The sequence below is a fragment of the Brassica oleracea genome, chromosome C9 (genome assembly GCF_000695525.1).
Source record: "Brassica oleracea var. oleracea cultivar TO1000 chromosome C9, BOL, whole genome shotgun sequence".
Taxonomy (NCBI): Eukaryota; Viridiplantae; Streptophyta; class Magnoliopsida; order Brassicales; family Brassicaceae; genus Brassica; species Brassica oleracea.
This window is the reverse complement of record NC_027756.1, coordinates 6,404,942-6,424,622: the sequence shown is the minus strand read 5'-3', so window position 1 is coordinate 6,424,622 and position 19,681 is coordinate 6,404,942. Positions and strand designations below refer to the sequence as shown.

Here is a 19,681-nt window from a genome sequence, read left to right as displayed (position 1 = left end):
AGTTTTCCCGCCGAAACCGAAAAACAAGTTTTCCCGCCGAAACCGAAAAACCGAGTTTTCCCGCCGAAAAAGAAAAACCGAATTTTTCCGCCGAATTCGTAAACGACTTTTTGCGCTACAACAAGTTTTCTATAAAATTGCAAAATCTTGTTTTTATATTAAAGTTAACATTAATGATATTAATATTTTACATGATCTTCAGAGTAAATAAGATAATACTTTGGGTATCCACGGGTAAACCCATACCATATTGGGTTATTTTTTTGGTTTGGATTTCAATCCTGATGTTTATGTGTTTTTGCAGGGTGAGTATAAACTGGGTTGGGTTATTTGCGGGTTGGACTGGGCTGGGTTATTTTACCTTACGTTAACATCCCTAGTCGCAACACACAACACAAGACACATGTAACTCTTAGGTCCCAGTTCCCACTGCTAATGGACCAAGTCGCTGGCTACGTATTTCGGTGTTAAGTAACATATAAAAAGATGCATAAAAAGAAACATTATTTTTGCTTTTTGCTCAAAACGCACAAAAGAAACAAGAGCCCTTTCACTTAAAATGGTTTATACAAAGAAGAAGAAAAAAAAAAAGTTATTCTAAAAAATCTGCTTTCTTTCCTTGTAAGAAAGTTTCACAAAATGGGACAACATATTTACCTTTTCCAAGACTTTACTTATGCTTGAACAGCTTCTTGTTCTTTCACCGGGCTTGTGGCCGCAATCTTACACACAGGCAATGTTTCATTCTTGCTCAACAGCTTCAACGATGGATGAAATACAACATCTTGCAATAACACTTTGTCCTCGATGTTCAGCTGGCTCACATCTACTTCGATTTTAGATGGGATGTGTTCCGCTGGGCCTACAAGTTTCAGACTGCTTCTCATTGACCGTAGATTTCCCCCCTGCTCACAGCAAAAAACACACTCATATTATAGGTAAACAGTACAAATGAGCTCATATACATCAAGTAACAGTACACTTTCAAATTTCCATTGCTACATAAGAACATTTCTTAATTCGTTTGCCATTGGAACACAAACCCTAACTATGAGATAAAAGTGAAAGATCTCTCTAAACAAGATTTAGCTAAAGGCACAAGAGAAGTAATAAGAGCATTATCGAGCAAAGAAACAAAAAACTGATCTGAAGATTTGCTCATTAATCGGAAATATTACAATCCACGTAGCTTAAGCAAAATCTTTGCATTGATCTAACAATCCAAAGACGAAGCACAAGACCGCAGACAATAACTCTCCTAAAGAGTGTTACCTTTCTTGATACCGGGGCAATTATCTAGCCCTTTGAAAACAAGAGGAACATCAACCTTCAGCTGCCCATACGAAGACTAAGTTAAGTATCTTTCCACTTTCTTCATCTCTATGAATCTATAATTGAAATAACCAAAACAATATTAATCCCATCACCAGCTACCTCATTCACAATGTTTGTAATCAGAATACATCAGGCAATCACCTGGAGCTTTGAAAGTTGTCGAACACAAGAACGGGAGACCCACCGAGTCGATAATCCACTTAATCTGCTTCCTATCAGCCGTCAAAATCTGCTTCATCGAAACGCCTCGCTTCGAAGCATCCGTTTCGAGAACCGACTGGGGAAAAACCACGGCGGGAATCCGGCCAATCGTCCGATCACGAGCCGATGAACGAATGAAGATGCCGGAAGATCAGCCACCTCCGCCACGGATCTCAGGCCACGCCACCATTTCGCCATTACGGCTTTCTCCATCAAACGCAGTGGCAGGGGTTTAAGCTTCGTGGGCTTTCTATGGTTTTAGCTAATTTACTATTGGGCTTTAACTTGCCCCATTGACAATATAGCTTCGATTTTCTATATGAAAAGAATTTCGAAATTTTTGATTTTCCATGAATGTTTTTATTTTTGTTTTGCGAAATTGCACTCTCTACCCGTAGCTTTAGGTGTCATTAGGTAACTACCATTATGTACTGTTCTGCGAAACATAAAAACAATTATGCCCCTATCAAATGAATCTTTTCGGGTTTTGATTGTTTTCAAGATTGAATATATAAAGGTAAATAGAGTTTAATTTAAAATAAATGTTTAATATCATCTTAAAGATGATATTTGTATTTATTAAATTTAACTATAATTAAATCATCTTTGACATAATTAATTGATAAAATCTTTAATTTCTAATAATATAAGATTTTAAATATTTTTCAAATGATTAATTATATGTTTAAATATTTTATTAATATTAAATCTAATAAAAAGTTTTTCAGATCATTAACCCCTCCTCAAATTATCAGTGATGAAACACACAACCACGTGTGAATTAGACTTTTGTTGAACATATATAACGAAACACTTTAGTTCCACCTCGAGTTGCCAGGTGAGCTTGATTATCTCAGACGTAGATTTTCCTCTCTTGTAATCTACACACTTTGGCTCCGAATGGTGACGGCGGAATTGGTATTAAAAACGGGACGGTGCAAGTGCGGAATTAAAATACGTTACAGAACAACTGTGGTTTTAAGTAAAAAACAGTGCAGAATCATGTTTGATTGGTGACAATACGTATTTGCGGTATTGAATAATTATTTAATAAATAAAATAATAATGGTATAGAATATATAATATATTAAAATAATATAAATAATATGTCAACATAATAAATATATTTTAAAATAAAATGTCTCAAAGTGAAATGCATTTGATAAGTGCAATTTTGATAAAATAAGCGATATAGAATAATGTTTGATTGCTAAAAAATATTTTGCGGTTTTGAAAGATAAATATTAAAAATAATGTGAAATACAAAATTTGGTTTCATTTCTCGGATTCCATAGATATAAGATATTAGACCTGAACTGAACCGAACCGAAAAAAGAGGTTTAGTTCGGTACGGTTTTCTGTTCTGGATAAATGTGCAGATGCCTATCTATTTTCATATTTAATAAAAGAATACTATATAACAAAAAGATAGTATTAAATACTTTGATTCTCACATAAATATATACAGTGTTATCTTTTATTGTGTCATATGTATAAATAGATTAAATATATTAATCATGTTTAAATTATAAAGTAAATCTATTGCATTTTTATAATGGAAATCTCTAGCTCTAGAACAAAAAAAACAATTATTAATAATTATGTGACAATTGTCAACTTTTTATATTTATTTCAAATATAAAAGTAACCGATCAGTTTATTTGAAGTGCGTATTTGACAAAAACGCTGCTTATTAACTGATGTGCGGTTTTGAAGAGTGGTCAGTTAATTAACAAGCACTTTTGACCAAGTGCGTTTTTGCTTTTTTTGTCCACCAATACCGCACACACCTCAGTAATATTTGTGATTGGTGAATCAAAAGCGGATTGTGTAATACCGCTTTGAAAAACGCATTTACTCTGTCACCATTCATACACTTTAGTTCTTTTAATCTCGATGCTGCTATAAAAGATAGCCTCCATCCTAAGAGCATCTCTAACCGTCCTTATAATTTTAATATCCTTCCCACCGGAATGTATGTCAGTCAGTCCATACTTAGACTTAGTGATCTCGGATGACAAGTTCAATTGTCTTGTCTAAAATCCGACCAGTTCAGTCCGACAAAATCAACTGCTATATCTCGACTCGACATCATTATCCTAACTGACCAACACTGTCTTAGACGATCAGTCCAATCCTAATCCTGACTAAGTCGTTTGATCAGTCTAGCTGACTCGTCTTTAGACTGATCTGGCTCAGACTGCAGGACTTTGATGCTACCCTGACCAATAAAATGTTAAAAACTTAATTTGTAAGCTTAACTACGTGAAGAGCAAGTGTATAAATTATCTTTGGAATTCTTTTAAATTATTTGATTGATATAATTAATTGATGAGTTCTTTAATTTCTAATATGGTCAGATATTAAAGAATTTATCAAAATGTATAATTAAGTAACTTTTGTTCAAAAAAAGTATAATTAAGTAACTATAAATCTATAGTCTCAAACAATTTTATAAATACTAAATCCCATCAAAGGAATTTTGCAAAAGTAAAACATAGAAGTTTTAAAATAATTGCTTAAGAGTATATCTGATAGTTGAATACTTGAATGATGTTGATTAGTTAATTGGACGTTGGGGCTTATAATGTACATATATAAAGATGGAAGCAAATAAAAAAAAAAGTATGTATTCGTGGGGCTGACTTTTTTAGTAAATCTGTTTAAGATTTCGTATCAGCATGAGATTATAGGAAAATGCAAAGAAACAAAAGAGATTAGAGGAAAAGGACTTATCTCGAGACAAAGACATCAGTTAAATGAAATAATTTAATTTAATGAAAATCAAATGAAATAATAACACCATTATCACGCACGTGGTTGCTTTATAACTAAAACGTAAAACCCCAGATAATGACGGCTGTAGATCTTCCTCTATTGTAATCTTAACGCCTATAGTTTATGGCTTGCATACGCTACTGTAAAAGATCTCCGTTGGAATGAAAGAAAACTGTTGTAATTATGGTTCTCATTGCCATTTTCATCTTTAGTCACCGTGAGATAGTACAAAAGATTGATCTGGTACTGGTTGCATCTCATTACTCAATTCTTCTTCTAAGCATTTAATAGCAAATGCACTTAAAATTTTATTATATGGTCTTGGTGGGAGCCTCGTGCCTTTTTTTTTTTTTTTTTTTTACCATTTTCTTCTCCTTTATCTTGGTTAACATTTAACAATCTTGGAGCTTAAGGAAGAGTCAATCGGAGATCAGATAAATAATAGGGTTTCACAGAAACCCTAGAACCTTGAGAGCGACTACCAGGAACCTAGCTAAAACAAAGATCAGAGAAGAACGTTTTCGAAAGAGATCGGATTAAATTGAGGTACGACTGATGTTTCCATTCTTTGATCGATGATTTGATTCAGTTAATAGTTCGATTTACATGGACTGATATCATTAGTTTGATTGACATGGATTGATATTAATAGATTAGTGTTATCTTGTATGACTGTGACACGAAGTTTCCTCGATGCATTTACGATGGTGAAACGTTTTTATTTAATAAAATAAAGTCATTTTTTTTTCTTTTTGCAGAGAGATGGCGTCTTCAAACTCTCCATGCTCAGCTTGCAAGTTCCTGAGGAGAAAATGCACACGAGAATGTGTATTCGCACCACACTTCCCACCAGACCAACCTAACAAGTTCTCATGCGTTCACAAAGCTTTCGGAGCAAGTAACGTCGCTAAGCTTCTCAGCGAACTACCCTTAAACCAAAGAGAAGACGCTGTTACCTCTCTTGTCTACGAAGCCGAAACTAGAATCCAAGAGCCGGTTTACGGTTGCGTCGGTTTAATCTCACTCCAACAACAACGGCTCAAACAGATTCAACGCGATACTGACGTGGCCAGGAGAGAACTCGCGACTTACATCGGTCCTGAAGCTATGTTTCCTATTCTCCAACCGCAGCAGCCGCATTTCATGCCGCAATCGCAAACGCAACAGCCGCAGTTCGTGCCGGAAACGCTGCAGACGGTGTTCATGCCGCAAACGCAGGAGACGCATTTCACGCCGCAAACGCATCAGACGCAATTCATCCCCCAAACGCAGAAATTCATGCCGGAAACGCAGCAACCGTCTTCTTCTTCTTCAGTGTCTGCTGAGCTGACTCAGCAACAGCATCATGATCCATCGATGATGGTTATTCCGACTGCACAACTGTATCATCTGCAGCAACAGCAACAGTTTTTTGAGTTTCAGCAACCAGAAGCGGTTGCTGGAGAGCAACATAGTGAAATGTTAAGAGCGTATGGGGAAGGAGGAAGTAGCAGTTCACATCAACATCATCAAAACCAACCTCAGGCTCATGTTTTGAGGTTTAATGATGGTTTTGACTCTGTACCGACCGGTTCTGTTACATCAACCGGGTTTAATCAATTGACGCCCAGTGGTACAACCGTAACCGGCGTGTCACACTCTTTGGCTCTTGGTGGTGGTACCTATGATATTGAGGCTCGGTTATTCATGCCTACGCAATCTTCTCAACAGCGGCCGCTTCAAACGCAGGAGACGCAGACGAGTTCAGAGAGCGACGAGGAGGGTAGCTAGGAGTACCATTGGTTCATCTCGGTAATTAGTAAAAGAAGAAAGAAGTAGAGAGCAGAGGAAACGGCCTTTAATCTTCTCGCTTACTCAAAAACCTCAAATGTTTTCTTGATTTAAGGATCAAAATAGTTTAGGGTTTGGATTTGGTGTACTTTCTCTGCTTTTTGGTTATTCTTTCCGGTATAGTACAGTTACATTGGCACAGATGAGCCAAGTTTTGCTTTAATACGACATTTAATGATAGAGCCTTTTTACCAAAAAAATAAATGATAGAGCCTTTTCATTTGGCCATATTTTAAAACTTACTTTGTGTTGGATTCTCTGAACAACAATGCATTAACTAACCTAGTTGTTAAAATCACTTCACCGATTCTTGACCTAGACTATGATTTGGTAGTAGTTTACGATATAGTATATTACTAGCTTTCTTCTTCTTCTTCTTCCTAATAGAGTAGTAATTTGTGTAGCTTAAGAAGAGTCTGCGATTTGTTTACACCTTTCTATCTGGAAATTTTTTGAAGTGGTGTTTCATTAGATACACTTTATTCATCCATATATTAGCTTCAATCACATCGTTAAACTTCTTTATATTAATTGAACCAACAACGGCTGAAAACACTTACAATACCATCGAAAAATATGGTCAAACCAATCTAAAACGTTAACTAGCTTTCATTCATTGAGCCTTCTGAACATAGCATGTCATATGATCATAAGATGTATATATGTGGATGAGCTGTAGATGTTTTTACCTGATGGTTCATGAGAGTTGGATACTTTGTACATGCATGTATAATAGTATACTAATCTAACCAGTCGGATGCTTAGACCATGATTAAGAAACCCAAATGAGTTTATTTTTATTTTTATTTTTTATTTTTATTTTATTTTTTTGTCTGAATAAAAAAAAAATTAAAAACTAACCAATCGCGGATCGCCACGTGTCAGTGGGACCCGTGAACAATGCAAAAAACCAGCGAACATCGATTCTTATTCTGGCCTTTCTGTCACCGGTTTTTTCTTTCCTGTGGACTCCTCTCCCCTTAAAAAACCCACTAAAACCCCCACTAAAAACCCCGATAATTCTGCCCTTAGTATATAGCAATAAAGAGAAGGTGATGAAATTGATGAGCATTGGTCATTAAATTAAGCACTGGCCTATGGGTAAGAACATCTCCAATGTAAAACTCTATTTTTTCCTTCAAAATGGAGTAAAAGTGAAAATGGAGTAAAATTGCTCTAACCCTACTCCATTTCTCATTCCATAATGGAGTGATGAACGAACAAAAAATAGATTACTCCATTTATGGAGTAAATTTCATTATGGAATGAGATATGGAGTTGGGTTGGAGCATTTCTTACTCCATATTCACTTTTACTCCATTTTAAAGGAAAAAATGGAGCGGAGATGGAGATGCCAAGATTGATAGGCCATGTTCCTACACTAGTCACTATAGTCGTACCTTTGGTATTTTTTTTTGACTGAATTACCTTTGGTATTCTTATTAAATTTAATGGCTAGCTCGTGTTGCAATAATTTCACATAGTGAATTATGAATTACTCTTAACTATTTATAGATATGGACTGATAAAATATGCAAATGTAATGTAAAATATCATATCAGTAGTCATATACTTCCAAACGTAAAATATCTTGTCTGTATTCATATACTTCCCAATGTTACAAACTTGCAAAATATCTCACACAAGCAAAACTTACATTAGAACAGTTGAAGCAAGTTGAGGTTATGTTCTGTTTCTTCTTCTATGATTGTCAGATTCTTCATCTTTTGTTTGAATCTTTCCCATAAGAATACTGTCCCTTCGTCACATCTTACCTCTAGATTCTCTAGGTTCTTAACTGAATCCGGCAACTCGCATCGATAACAATCTCTCATTAAAATCTTCTTCAGTTTCTGCAGCTTCCCAATCTCTAGAGGCAACTTTTTCAATTGGAAGCATCCAGAAACATCTAGCAACCGCAAATTGTTGAGTCTCTCGCTTGTTTTAGGAAGCTCGAAGAGATTACTACAAGAAATGACTCTCAGCATTTCAAGGTTCCTTAAGCTGCATATACCTTCTAAGAGTCTACATAGCTTGTTACAGTTCGTGATGCTAAGTTTCTTAAGTGAAACCACCTGAGATACCCAATGTGGTAATTCAATAAGATTATAACAATAATCTATTTCGATTTCTTGTAAGCTGTGTAGGGTTTCAGTAACATCAACTTCTAAGTCTTCTAACTCGTTGGGAGCATCATTAAAATGACACAACCAAAGAGATAGCTTCTCAAGACATTTGAGCTGAAGTTTGGGAATGTCATGCAAAGTGATTGAAACTTTCTCGAATCTGATCCGTCTCAGGTTTGGTAATAAGCTGAGACAAGACAAATTGGTCAACTTTGTAAGTTCAAAACCATGATTGATGATCATCACAACTTTCAGTTTCTCCATCGTAGCAATGAAGTTCGGTAATGCATAAGTTGATGAAGAGAGATTAAGAACTAAAATTTCAACATTTGGACAACGGATTTCAACCCAACATGATGTAAATGAATCATCTGTAATCAAAAAGGAAAGAAAGAAAGAATGAACTACATCAAGTTACATAATATTATCAAAGAGTGTGTGAAAACAGAGTAAGAAACAATTGTATTACCAGTAGAGATAGAGAGTAAAGAGGCGTTCAAAGTAACAGGCTGTGTTTGATTTAAACACCAGTTTGGAAATTTGTTCTCTTGTATATCCAAGTTTAATCTTTTCCTTTGGAGGATCGATAACGACTCTTTTTCGCATTGATGTATAGCAAATTCTCTTGAGATGTTGTCTTGTTTGACCAAGAACTCATTGAAAAATCCATCTTCATACTTATTTTTCCTAATATTAAAGCATATATAAATTGAAAAACTTAAGGAAAGAGCTATTAAAAAGACTGAATCTATTCAAATGTAAAGTTTACTATTTTGGTAATGGTTTATATATATTTTTGGACTTGGGAGTAAGGATTTGAGATATAATATTTAGGTTTAGGATGTCACTTAGGTCATGATATTAGATCTTTTGGATATATAATCTAGTTTCAACACATATAGTAAGATCAAGACTTGATAGATGAATAAAAAATAACATGCAAAGAATTGGTAAATGAATAGAAAGGAACATACCCAAGAGGAAGAAGTTTAAGAAGATTGTGGGAGGCAAGCTCTTGAAGGTAATTCATGCAGATGATATTATCTTTACCGTGTAGTTCAGACCATACATCGATTATTGTGGAAGCAATGATCTTCTGATCTTTAAGAAAAGAGCCCATGTCCAAGAAATACTCTCTAAGATTGTGGGTCAAGGCATCAAAACTTTGCATCGAATCTATAATGGTTCCCTATGACCGAAGAGTTTTTTTTTCTGAACTTAATATTGAATGCAGAAGACAGGGAAATTTTCTCTTTTGAGAGTCTCTTTATTTGAATATTTATAACGAAGAAAAAGTCGCGCGCTCCCAAAAAAGAAGTTACCTAGAACGGGGGTACTAGTGACTTAACAAACACGGAAAAGAAGTTTCCTTAGGGAAAAAAGAGTCAACAATGTTGTTTTCGAAAAAAAAAAAAGTCAACAATGTCTATCAACTTGAATTAAGAAAATGTGACGAAAAGTAATAATCAAAGAAAAATGCAACAAAAGAATCAATTAATAATTATTATTAGGGTCCCTTATTATTATTAGAAAACAAATGCACCCTTAATAATAGTAACAAGAGAGATGACAAAAAAATAAAATAATAGTAACAAGAGAGATGACAAAAAAATAAAATAATAGTAACATGAGAGATTGTATCTAACTGCTGTTTTGACCTCTCTATTTCAAGATTTCAAAGAAATTTACAAAGATTATAGTTCATTATTAAAATGAACATTGTGGAATATGACTATTATAGTTTGTAGAAATGATGGAAAATTACTCTGTTCAAGTCTGAATTTAGATAAGGATCAACAACGCTTGAATACTCTTAAGTATTATGGTAAATCATCTCATGTAAGTTTATTATTATATGTATTATTAATTCAAAAAACACTATAAAAATAATATTTATACTGTCAAAAAAAAAATTAAACATCAAATAATTTATATTTGAAAAGGTTTCATCAAAATATATATTTTTGTTATGGTATAAGTGGACATTCACATAATATAAATATTTTGGAGAATTTTAAATATTTTTATGACATAAAAATTGGAACATTCATATAGTATAAATATTTTGGAAAATTTTAAATATAAAAAATTTATTATTGGTGGCAGAACAAATAATTTTAAATTTAAAAAAAAAATATCCAGTTTTTCACTCCCAGTAAATCTGAGTATATAAAAAAGTAATTTAAATCTAGTAATTTTAATATTATCTGATATTTAATATCTAAATAAATTTGGTTTGACAATCAAATACAAACTAATATTTTGCGTACACGTGATATGATCCCATGTGTATATATATCATACTTATCCAAATACACAAATTTAGATATATATATATAATTTTTATATTATTGGTGATAGATAACATGAAACTTTGAAGATATGATTCATGATATCTAGTCATCTAACGTGAAAATATTTGTTAATAATATATATGTTAATAATTATAAATTAAATTATTTATATAATACTTATTAAGGGTACTAAAGACTTTAACTGCTCTAACGTGAGAGCTTTGTTGCGAAAAATCACTTTGTAAATAATAATATAAATAGATTAGGTGTTTTACCCACACATGCAGACATAATCTTCTTACGAATTATTTTTAATCAAATCAGTACGATAAGTTATTATTTATATCGTCAAAAAAAATTAAATCAAATATCAAATTATTTATATTTGATAAAGTTTTTCATTAAAAACACTCAAATATCAAAACAATATTTTAGAAAATATCTTTATACAAATATTTTTACTTGATTAATATTTGATTATAAATTTTTGTATATCTTAATTGAAAAAATAAAAAATAAAAAATATTATTTCAAGATAACAACACAATATATAAGAATTATTATTTTTAAAAAATGATATTATAAATAGAAAATTCATTTTTAATTATATAGTAAAATTGTATATAAAAATTCATTAAGATATAAATAAAATATATAAGAATTATCTTCTTTTTTACAAAAATATGATATTATTAATATAAATTCGTTTTTAATCGTATAATAAAATATATATAAAAATTCATTAAGGGTAACAACTACTTTAACCGCTATAACTTTTAATGTGAGAGTTCTGTTGCAAAAAATCACTTAATTCGCAAATAATAGCATATATAACTTTTAACGTGAGAGTTCTGTTGTGAAAAATTATTTCGCAAATAATAGTATAGATATATATATATTTTTCAAAATGTTAAAACCTCTAATTTTATTAGATCAGAGACAATAGATAGTTGCTAAATCTCCTCTTTGCAACTAGAAACGAAAATCGGGTACCTCTACCTTCAGATATGAAAACTTTACTAGTAAAAGAATCAAATATGTAAAGGAACCAATCAAATATGCATGTACCCATAATTTTGTAACATGATAACCGAAACAAATATATAAAAGCTAAAAAAAAACAATCAAATATGTACCAGTAATTTTACTAACAAAGCCAGAATACATAAACAAGCTAGGAAAATTTTCTTTCAATCACAACTTAAAACATTTGAAGCAAGTTGAGGTTGTGCTCTGTTTCCTCCTCATGAACTATCAAGTTTCTCATTTTTGGCATCAACCTTTCCCACAACATCGACCTGGTTTCTTCCTCACATTTTACCTCCAGATCCTCTAGATCCCTCACTGAATCTGGCAACTCGCATCTCCAACACTTTCTCATCGAGATCCTCTTCAACTTCTGCAGCTTTCCAATCTTTAAAGGCAACTTTCTCAATCCCAAGCAATGAGATATATCCAGAAACCGCAAGTTGCTGAGTTTATCAGTAGTTTCAGGCAGCTCGGAGAGATTAATGCAAGAGCTCACCCTCAACACTTCGAGTTTACTCAAGTTGCCTATAGCTTCAGGAAGTACAGTGAGCTTGTTACAGTTTGTGATGCTAAGAGTCTTTAATGAAACAACTTCAGAAACCCAATAAGGTAACTCATAGAGATCATAACAATAGTCTATGTCAATCTCCTGTAAACTAGGAAGAGCTTTAGAGACATCTATTTCTTCAGAGTCATAGAAAACCTCACCGAAGCTACACATGACCAGAGACAACTTCTTGAGACTGGCGAGTTGCAACCGGGGAATGTCTAGCAAAGTGACTGAAACTTTCTCCAGTCTGATCCGTTTCAGGTTTGGTAATAAGCTGAGGCAGGAGAAGTTTCTCAATCTTGCTGGATAGAAACCATGATTTGTTATTGTCAGAACTTTGAGCTTAGTCATTCCAGCAATGAAGCTTGGTAATGCATAATCCGGTGAAGAGAGATTAAGAACTAAAGCCTTCACATTGGGGAACTCCATTTCAACCCAATTTGATGAGAACAAATCATCTGTAACAACAACAAGAAAAAGATGAAAGACCAAACATAGTTAATAGTTATAGTCAGTATTCTAAAAATCGGTATAGGCGCCCGCCTAGTTGGCAAATAGAGTGTAAACGAAACGATTTTTTCCAATTGACTTTTTAAAAAGTCGGTCTAGACGTTCAAAACATTAACCCTCTATAAGCTTCCTAACCACCGCCCAGTGATTTCCTGGAAATTGGTTATAGTAAAATCAGAGATTTGTATAATTACTTTACCTGTAGAGATAGACAACATAGAGGCATTAACAACAGGATGTCTTGGTCCATTCAGACACCAGTCTGGAAATGTATCCTCTCTTATCTCCAAGTTTAGTCTTTTTCTTTCCAAGTTCTCCTTTAATTCGCTTTGACGTATAGCCAACTCTCTGAGGATATCATGTTGAGTGACTAAGAACTCATTGTAGAAACCATCTTCTGTCTCATTTCTGCTCATAAACCAAGAAAAAAATAAGTTCCTCTAGTGGTTTACATGTCAAGAAGGTGCAAACAGAAACAACATACCCGAGAGGAACAAGTTTAAGTAGATTCTGGGAGGCAAGGTCTTCAAGGTACTTCATGCACAAGATACTACTATTTTTACCATATAGTTCCATCCATATGTCAATTATTACAGAAGCACGTATCTTTTGGTCCTCGAGAAACGATCCCATGTCCAAGAAACACTCCTTCAGATTAGGTTCCAGGGCATTGAAGCTAGGCTGAAGACATTCCAGCACAGTAGGCTGAGAAGGACTATCAAGAATAGTTTCCCCTTGAGACCAGCTTTCCACCTGCCCTTTCCACGTATTTAGAGATCGTCCTTTAAGTGAAACGCCAACTACTTCAATAACAATTGGGAATCCATTACAACGTTTCAGTATCTTTTGGAGAAGATCTTCGTACTCAGCTTGGGATGTGTTAACAGGCCGTGATGCCCATTGAACCAGAAGGGCTCTGGCATCTTCATTTTCCAAAGGTTTCAAACGATAGTTGTAACCAAAACTCGGAAAATCAAACCGAGAAGTCACCAAGATCTTATAATCTGCCAAGTTAATTCGAAATTTCTGAAGCAAGGACTCGGCTCCTCTCCACACATCATCCAACACCAACAATATAGGACCGTCTTCTCTGAGTTCCTCCAGCAGTTTCCTTAAGCCAACGGTTGCTTGAGAGTCGTTCTCAAACGTATGTGGAGCGTAGCCGCTGTGCTGAAGTAGGTTCTGTACTATGACCCTAAAGTTAGGAGTACTTGAGACAACATTAAAGAAGATGTGCTTGAAATGCCCTGCCAAAATTGAAACACTAGATGATTAAAAACAAGAACTACAAGTCAAAGCAGTGTTCTAAAAATCGGTATAGGCAGGGCGCCTACTCGGTAAAACGGACCGAGCCGAAACAATTTTTCTTAAACTAACTTTTAAAAAAAAAATAGTTCAAAACACTAAAAAAAATCGGTTTAGGGACCCGTTTAATCAATAACCCTATGTAAAACATTTAACTATTGTCTAGCGATTTCTTGAAGATTGAGTCTAAGTGTAAAGATGGAAACTTTTAAGATCTCTTGACCTTTGACATCTGCGTCGTGGCAAAGCTGAGTAGCTAGCGTGGTCTTCCCGCACCCAGGAGGAGCAGAGACCACGAGATTAACCACTGCATCGTCAAGGAGTCTCTTCTTAAGCTCCATCAAAGGCCAATCCAATCCAACGAGCACCTTATCAAGCTTAGGAACCGAACAAAGATCTCTAAAAACAGGGACATGAACACTCATCAATCCGTCCATTCTCTTACTTAAACCGTCAACCTTATCCACAAGGTTTCCCGCCACACCCAGCAACGTCAACTGGTTCCTGTACTGAAGAAGCTGTAGATCAATGTCACAGAACTTGGCCAAATCTTCATTGATTTCCACTATTTTTCTGGTGTATTTAGACTTCTCGTAGAACCGGACGCTTGGAAACTTGAGAACCAGAACACGAGCCCTTTCGATCGTTTCCCTTAGTTGCTTTAGCTCCCCTGAACCAAGGTCTAGCTCATTTTGCATTGAATCGATCTTTTTGGTCAATGGAAGCAGTCTCTCCATCGTTGATACGAGATCCTTGGACAAGGGTTTGAAGGATTTGTACTTCTTTGCCTCTTCGATCACAAGTTTCAGAGCCTCGGAGACCAAAGCTCCCGCAACAGAACCTAATCCCAGATCAACCCAATCGGTCATTCTTGTTTTTCTTCCTTCGGACCAAACACAAAAAAAAAAAAAAACCTCTTAGCTTTTGTCAGATTATAAGATTTTAGGAGACCTCTCAGGTGTACGATGCTTCGAGAATATCGAAAACGATAGAAGGTAGACAAGGAAGACCGAATAAAAAAAAAAGGTATTAGCTTCATTTCAAAGCAGTCTTCGCCGTCGTCGTTGACTTTTACTCCATTGGAAAGTGTTATTCTTTGCTGCTTCCCACTTGCCGCGCTATTACCGTTAACCTTCTGCGTTAGACCGTTAATCCACACGCGCCATATGTGATTCGGTAGACGGGAGCGTGTTTCGAGGATGAAAAACTTGTCTTAACTTATTATAGTGAATTCAGAGCTGTATCTCACCTGCAAAGGCCACCAATTCTTAAATAATTGCAGGTTGTCAGTTGATCGACAAGGCATGGGAAAGTTTCGAGGATGTCCAGGTTAAAGATCGGAGTTTGATATGGTAAGAAAAAAAAAAAAATAGAAGAAAATATACTTTTATCATTGTGAATCGATATTATTAATTATTAATGTAAATTAACGGTGTGGTAAAACTCTTGAGGCTATATGTGGTGAGTGCAGGAACTCTGATCTGATAGAGACAATAGAACTGGAGAACCTTTCTGATAAACGCGTCCATAACAATGCATTCAGCGGAAGCACGAAAGGAAAGCAGAGGAGCACATGCTCGGGAGGATTTCACGGTTTCATTCTCTTCCTCTTAAAACATTATATCATATAGCGATGAAGATGATGATGATAGAAAACCAGCTCTCAAATATATATATAATGACTTGTGTGTGCAGAAAAGGGAGGATGGAGAATGGATGAAGCATACATTGGGGTATTGGGAAGATGAGAAAGTGAGGTTGGAGTATAGGCCTGTTCACATGGACACTCTCGACGATGAGCTTGAGACTTTCCCTCCCAAAGCTCGCGTCTATTGATTTCTCTTCCCTCAAACAAGCAAGCTCATCGGAATAATAATATCAGAAGAAAAAGAGGGAACTAGGAGAATACACAAAGGAGCGTTCCTCGTCCTCTGAGTTTTACATTTTTACACCTGAATGGTTGCGAGTAATAAAATGAGAAAAACCGTTAATTTGGTTGGTATAATTCTCTTTGATATCACTTTCTTGTTAGCATTTTCACTGTCTCCGACTATTCTCTTTGATATCACTGTTATTTTACCGCGAAAGCCGTGCACGTCTCAGAATCGCTCAAAGCCGTCGTTACTCCTCCGTCGTCCAAATACAACGAGTCCAACATGTAAAGAGCTGATTCCAAACACTCTGGTCCTAAACAAGGCAACGCATCGACTAACTGGGAACAACCTCGACACGAACCATCAAGTTCCTAACTTGTCTATGAACCGAGATCGATTTGAGCAGTGCCAAAGGCAGGTGAGACGCTATAGGCAAATAGCTGGCGGAAGACAAAAATATTAAATGTTGTATATATGAAGGCTCTGTGCCAATGTGAATTATAATTTATAACGGAAAGAATATACCTAAACTATTACAAGTGGTCCTTGAACTCATTTTTGATAATTTCCTTTGCTCCCTTCTTTTACTAACTACCAGATGAACATGTACTCCTACGCAAACTCCTCGTCGCACGTCTGCTTCTCCTGCATTTGAGGCGGTTGTGGCAGCGGCTGAGAAGCATGTGTCATCATGTACATCAACTCATTACCATACGCAGAACTGTTACTCATCCCCGACTCAAACTCAGCATCCATTTGATAATTTTGCTCGTGCTGCCTGTTGAAAACTCCAGTCCTCGTTGTCGTCAAACTGTGATGATGCGGCTGCTGCGGTTGCATGTAACCCCAGTGCTGCTGCGGTTGAGACATAACACCCGTCTGCGTTTCAAAGGAGTATCCCGTTTGCTGCTGCTGCGGCTGAGTCATAACACCGGTTTGCATTTCAAACGCTTGCTGCGGTTGCAAGAAACCGGGAAGTTGCTGCGGCTGAGACATAACACCAGTCTGCGTTTCATACGCTTGCTGCGGTTGCAAGAAACCGGGAAGTTGCTGCGGCTGAGACATAACACCAGTCTGCGTTTCATACGCTTGCTGCGGTTGCAAGAAACCGGGAAGTTGCTGCGGCTGAGACACAACACCCGTCTCGTTTCATACGTTTGCTGCGGTTGCAAGAAACCATTCTTCCCACCCTACCAACCTAGGAAATCATCATACGTTCATTGAGATTTCGAAAAAGTTATTCGCTAAGAGCAACTTTAATGATGAGATATACTCACTAAATATCTTATTAATTTAATATTATCAAGTTAACTAAAAGTTGGGAAATTGTACTAAATCATCTCCACTAAGTTTCTAATCATTACAATTTGATTATTATTTTGTTTTATTTTAATGTATTTTACTTTATGATAAAAAAAACTTATATTAAACTTAAATATAATAAAGGAGTTATAATATTTTAAATAACACAAACAAACATAAATTACACAAAAACTTATAAAAACAATCTTAAAAATGATAAAACAGAATATCAAACTATAATCGAAATAATAATTAACTAAGCCTTAATATTCACTTAATAATGTGCCAAATGTTTTCCAGCTCAACCAAATCAAATTTTAATTGGTGATACATATTTCGTTTACAAAGTCGAATCCGATTACCAAGAATGTTAGCCATAATAGTAGCCATATTTGTAGAATATGTAAGAGATACAAAATGTTATGATACTTGATAACCTAAACATGAAGTCTATATATAGAGAAAAATAATAATATGTATACATAATTATTTTTAAATATCAAATCTTAGTAATATTTTTTAGTTTTGAAATTTATATTTTAGCACCTTTATATTAATTAACAACCTAAATACTATTATTCTATTAGACTTCAATCATTTCAATTTAATATTATATATTTTTATATTTATATAAACATTATATATTGTGACTATATTTACATAAATTTTCCAAAGTTTTATTATCTTATTGTTTTCTTAAATTGTATTATATTTTACACTGACCAGACTTAATATGATGAAATTTCTTAATTATCATATTTAGTAATTTATTGAATATAAAATCATATAGTTTTTACCGCAATTCCCAATGTTACAAACTTGCAAGACATCACACACACAAAGCAAAACTTACATTAGAACAATTGAAGCAAGTTGAGGTTATGCTCTGTTTCCTCTTCAGTGATTCTCAGATTCTTCATTTTGATTTGAATCTCTCCCATAAGAAAACAGTTCCTTCGTCACATCTCACCTCTAGATTCTCTAGGTTCTTCACTGAATCTGGCAACTCACAACGGTAACAATCTCTCATCAAAATCGTCTTCAGTTTCTGCAACTTCCCAATCTCTAGAGGCAACCTTTTCAGTTGAAAGCATCCAGAAACATCTAGCAACCGCAATTTGCTGAGTTTCTCGCTGGTTTTAGGAAGCTCAAAGATATTACTACAGGAAATCAGTCTCAGCATTTCAAGGTTCCTCAAGTTTCCCATACCTTCTAAGAGTCTACATAGCTTGTTACAGTTCGTGATGCTAAGCTTCTTAAGTGAAACAGCTTGAGAGACCCAGTGTGGTAATTCAATAAGATTATAACAATAATCTATTTCGATTTCTTGTAAGCTGTGTAGGGTTTCAGTAACATCAACTTCTAAGTCTTCTAACTCGTTGGGAGCATCATTAAAATGACACAACCAAAGAGATAGCTTCTCAAGACATTTGAGCTGAAGTTTGGGAATGTCATGCAAAGTGATTGAAACTTTCTCGAATCTGATCCGTCTCAAGTTTGGTAATAAGCTGAGACAAGACAGATTGGTCAACTTTGTAAGTTCAAAACCATGATTTATGATCATCACAACTTTCAGTTTCTTCATCGTAGCAATGAAGTTCGGTAATGCATAAGTTGATGAAGAGAGATTAAGAACTAAAACTTCGACATTTGGACAATGCATTTCAACCCAACATGATGTAAATGAATCATCTGAAAGAAAAAAAGATGAACCACATCAAGTTACATAATATTATCAAAGAGTGTTTGAAAACATAGTAAAGAGATGGTTGTATTACCAGTAGAGATAGAGAGTGGATAGGTGTTCAAAGTAACAGGCTGTGTTTGATTTAAACACCAGTTCGGAAATTTGTTCTCTTGTATATCCAAGTTTAATCTTTTCCTTTTGAGGATCGATAACGACTCTTTTTCGCATTGATGTATAGCAAATTCTCTTGAGATGTTGTCTTGTTTGACCAAGAATTCATTGAAGAAGCCATCTTCATACTTATTTTTCCTGATATTAAAGCGTACTTAAAGTGAGAAAAATAAAACTTAAGGAAAGAGCGATTAAAAAGACTGAATCTATTTAAATGTAAAGTTTACTATTTTGGTAATGGTTTAGATATTTGGACTTGGGAGTGGATTTAGGATATAAGATTTAGGTTTTAGGATGTCACTTAGGTCATGATATTAGGTCTTTTGGATATATAATCTAGTTTCAACAAATATAGTAAGATCAACAAATATATTTGTTTTTACCGGACCTTTAAAACAAATATATGAAGACTTGTAGAAATAACTATAAAATGAGTGATAATTAGTATTTGAGTATTAATGGGTTTTAAACGAATATATGTATTTCTCATAAGAATACAATAGCGTTGGCATGTTGACATTGAGCATATAAGCTATTTTTATAAGACAAGAGGAGTGAGCAGGTGGAGATGTTGTTGCTGCCTTTGTGTCTGTTGGGATTGTCTCTTGTATCTCCCGGTGTGGCTGTGTTTGTTTCTCTTTTATTTGATGGGTAATATGTAAACAAAAATCATTGTTAGTTGTATTTAT

At 34.7% G+C, this 19,681-nt stretch overlaps 4 protein-coding genes and 2 long non-coding RNA genes across 8 annotated transcripts in view; 2 read left to right on the top strand and 4 right to left on the bottom strand.

The window, feature by feature from the left end:
• LOC106318065 overlaps positions 1–1,741 on the bottom strand; it is a 3,012-nt gene extending 1,271 nt beyond the window's left edge. Inside the window, exons 1-3 of the long non-coding RNA XR_001265285.1 lie at positions 1,477–1,741; positions 1,273–1,388; positions 658–905 (exon numbers count right to left, since the gene is read on the bottom strand). This is a non-coding gene — a long non-coding RNA (uncharacterized LOC106318065). The remainder of the gene's footprint in view (positions 1–657; positions 906–1,272; positions 1,389–1,476) is intronic.
• A 2,974-nt stretch (positions 1,742–4,715) lies between these two features.
• LOC106318064 (LOB domain-containing protein 36-like) lies at positions 4,716–6,181 on the top strand. Its single transcript, XM_013755912.1, has 2 exons — positions 4,716–4,860; positions 5,073–6,181. Exon 2 carries the CDS (start codon positions 5,077–5,079, stop codon positions 6,082–6,084), a length of 1,008 nt encoding a protein of 335 aa, XP_013611366.1. The 5' UTR covers positions 4,716–4,860; positions 5,073–5,076; the 3' UTR covers positions 6,085–6,181.
• Positions 6,182–7,771: 1,590 nt separating this feature from the next.
• Positions 7,772–9,492, bottom strand: LOC106318063 (probable disease resistance protein At5g66890). Its single transcript, XM_013755911.1, has 3 exons — positions 9,245–9,492; positions 8,740–8,957; positions 7,772–8,641 (listed from the first exon to the last, which is right to left on the bottom strand). Exons 1-3 carry the CDS (start codon positions 9,439–9,441, stop codon positions 7,803–7,805), a joined length of 1,254 nt encoding a protein of 417 aa, XP_013611365.1. The 5' UTR covers positions 9,442–9,492; the 3' UTR covers positions 7,772–7,802.
• A 2,108-nt stretch (positions 9,493–11,600) lies between these two features.
• The window catches only part of LOC106318060 (probable disease resistance protein At5g66900), an 18,355-nt gene continuing 10,274 nt past the window's right edge, over positions 11,601–19,681 (bottom strand). Inside the window, exons 1-4 of one of the 3 annotated variants that reach the window (XM_013755909.1) lie at positions 14,182–15,122; positions 13,138–13,900; positions 12,853–13,061; positions 11,601–12,601 (exon numbers count right to left, since the gene is read on the bottom strand). In XM_013755909.1, the coding sequence (XP_013611363.1) occupies positions 11,766–12,601; positions 12,853–13,061; positions 13,138–13,900; positions 14,182–14,827 (2,454 nt within the window). In that variant the 5' untranslated portion in view covers positions 14,828–15,122 and the 3' untranslated portion in view covers positions 11,601–11,765. Of the gene's footprint in view, positions 12,602–12,852; positions 13,062–13,137; positions 13,901–14,181; positions 15,123–19,681 lie in introns of those variants that run through there. The other 2 variants (XM_013755908.1, XM_013755910.1) reach the window with 2 other exon arrangements.
• On the top strand, positions 15,206–15,992 carry LOC106318062. The gene is made up of 3 exons (XR_001265284.1): positions 15,206–15,310; positions 15,430–15,551; positions 15,654–15,992. It is a non-coding gene; the product is annotated as an uncharacterized LOC106318062 (long non-coding RNA).
• On the bottom strand, positions 17,989–19,504 carry LOC106314029 (probable disease resistance protein At5g66890). The gene is given in 4 exon segments (XM_013751978.1): positions 17,989–18,059; positions 18,062–18,826; positions 18,913–19,130; positions 19,491–19,504. Coding segments are annotated over 4 exon segments (1,068 nt in total).

Coding starts and splice junctions, on each gene's coding strand:
- LOC106318063 (XM_013755911.1), bottom strand. CDS start 9,441: ATGCAAAGTTTTGATGCCTTGACCCACAATCTTAGAGAGTATTTCTTG. Junction 8,958..9,244: donor CTTAAACTTCTTCCTCTTGG/GTATGTTCCTTT, acceptor CTTTAATATTAG/GAAAAATAAGTATGAAGATG. Junction 8,642..8,739: donor TTTACTCTCTATCTCTACTG/GTAATACAATTG, acceptor TTTTGATTACAG/ATGATTCATTTACATCATGT.
- LOC106318064 (XM_013755912.1), top strand. CDS start 5,077: ATGGCGTCTTCAAACTCTCCATGCTCAGCTTGCAAGTTCCTGAGGAGA.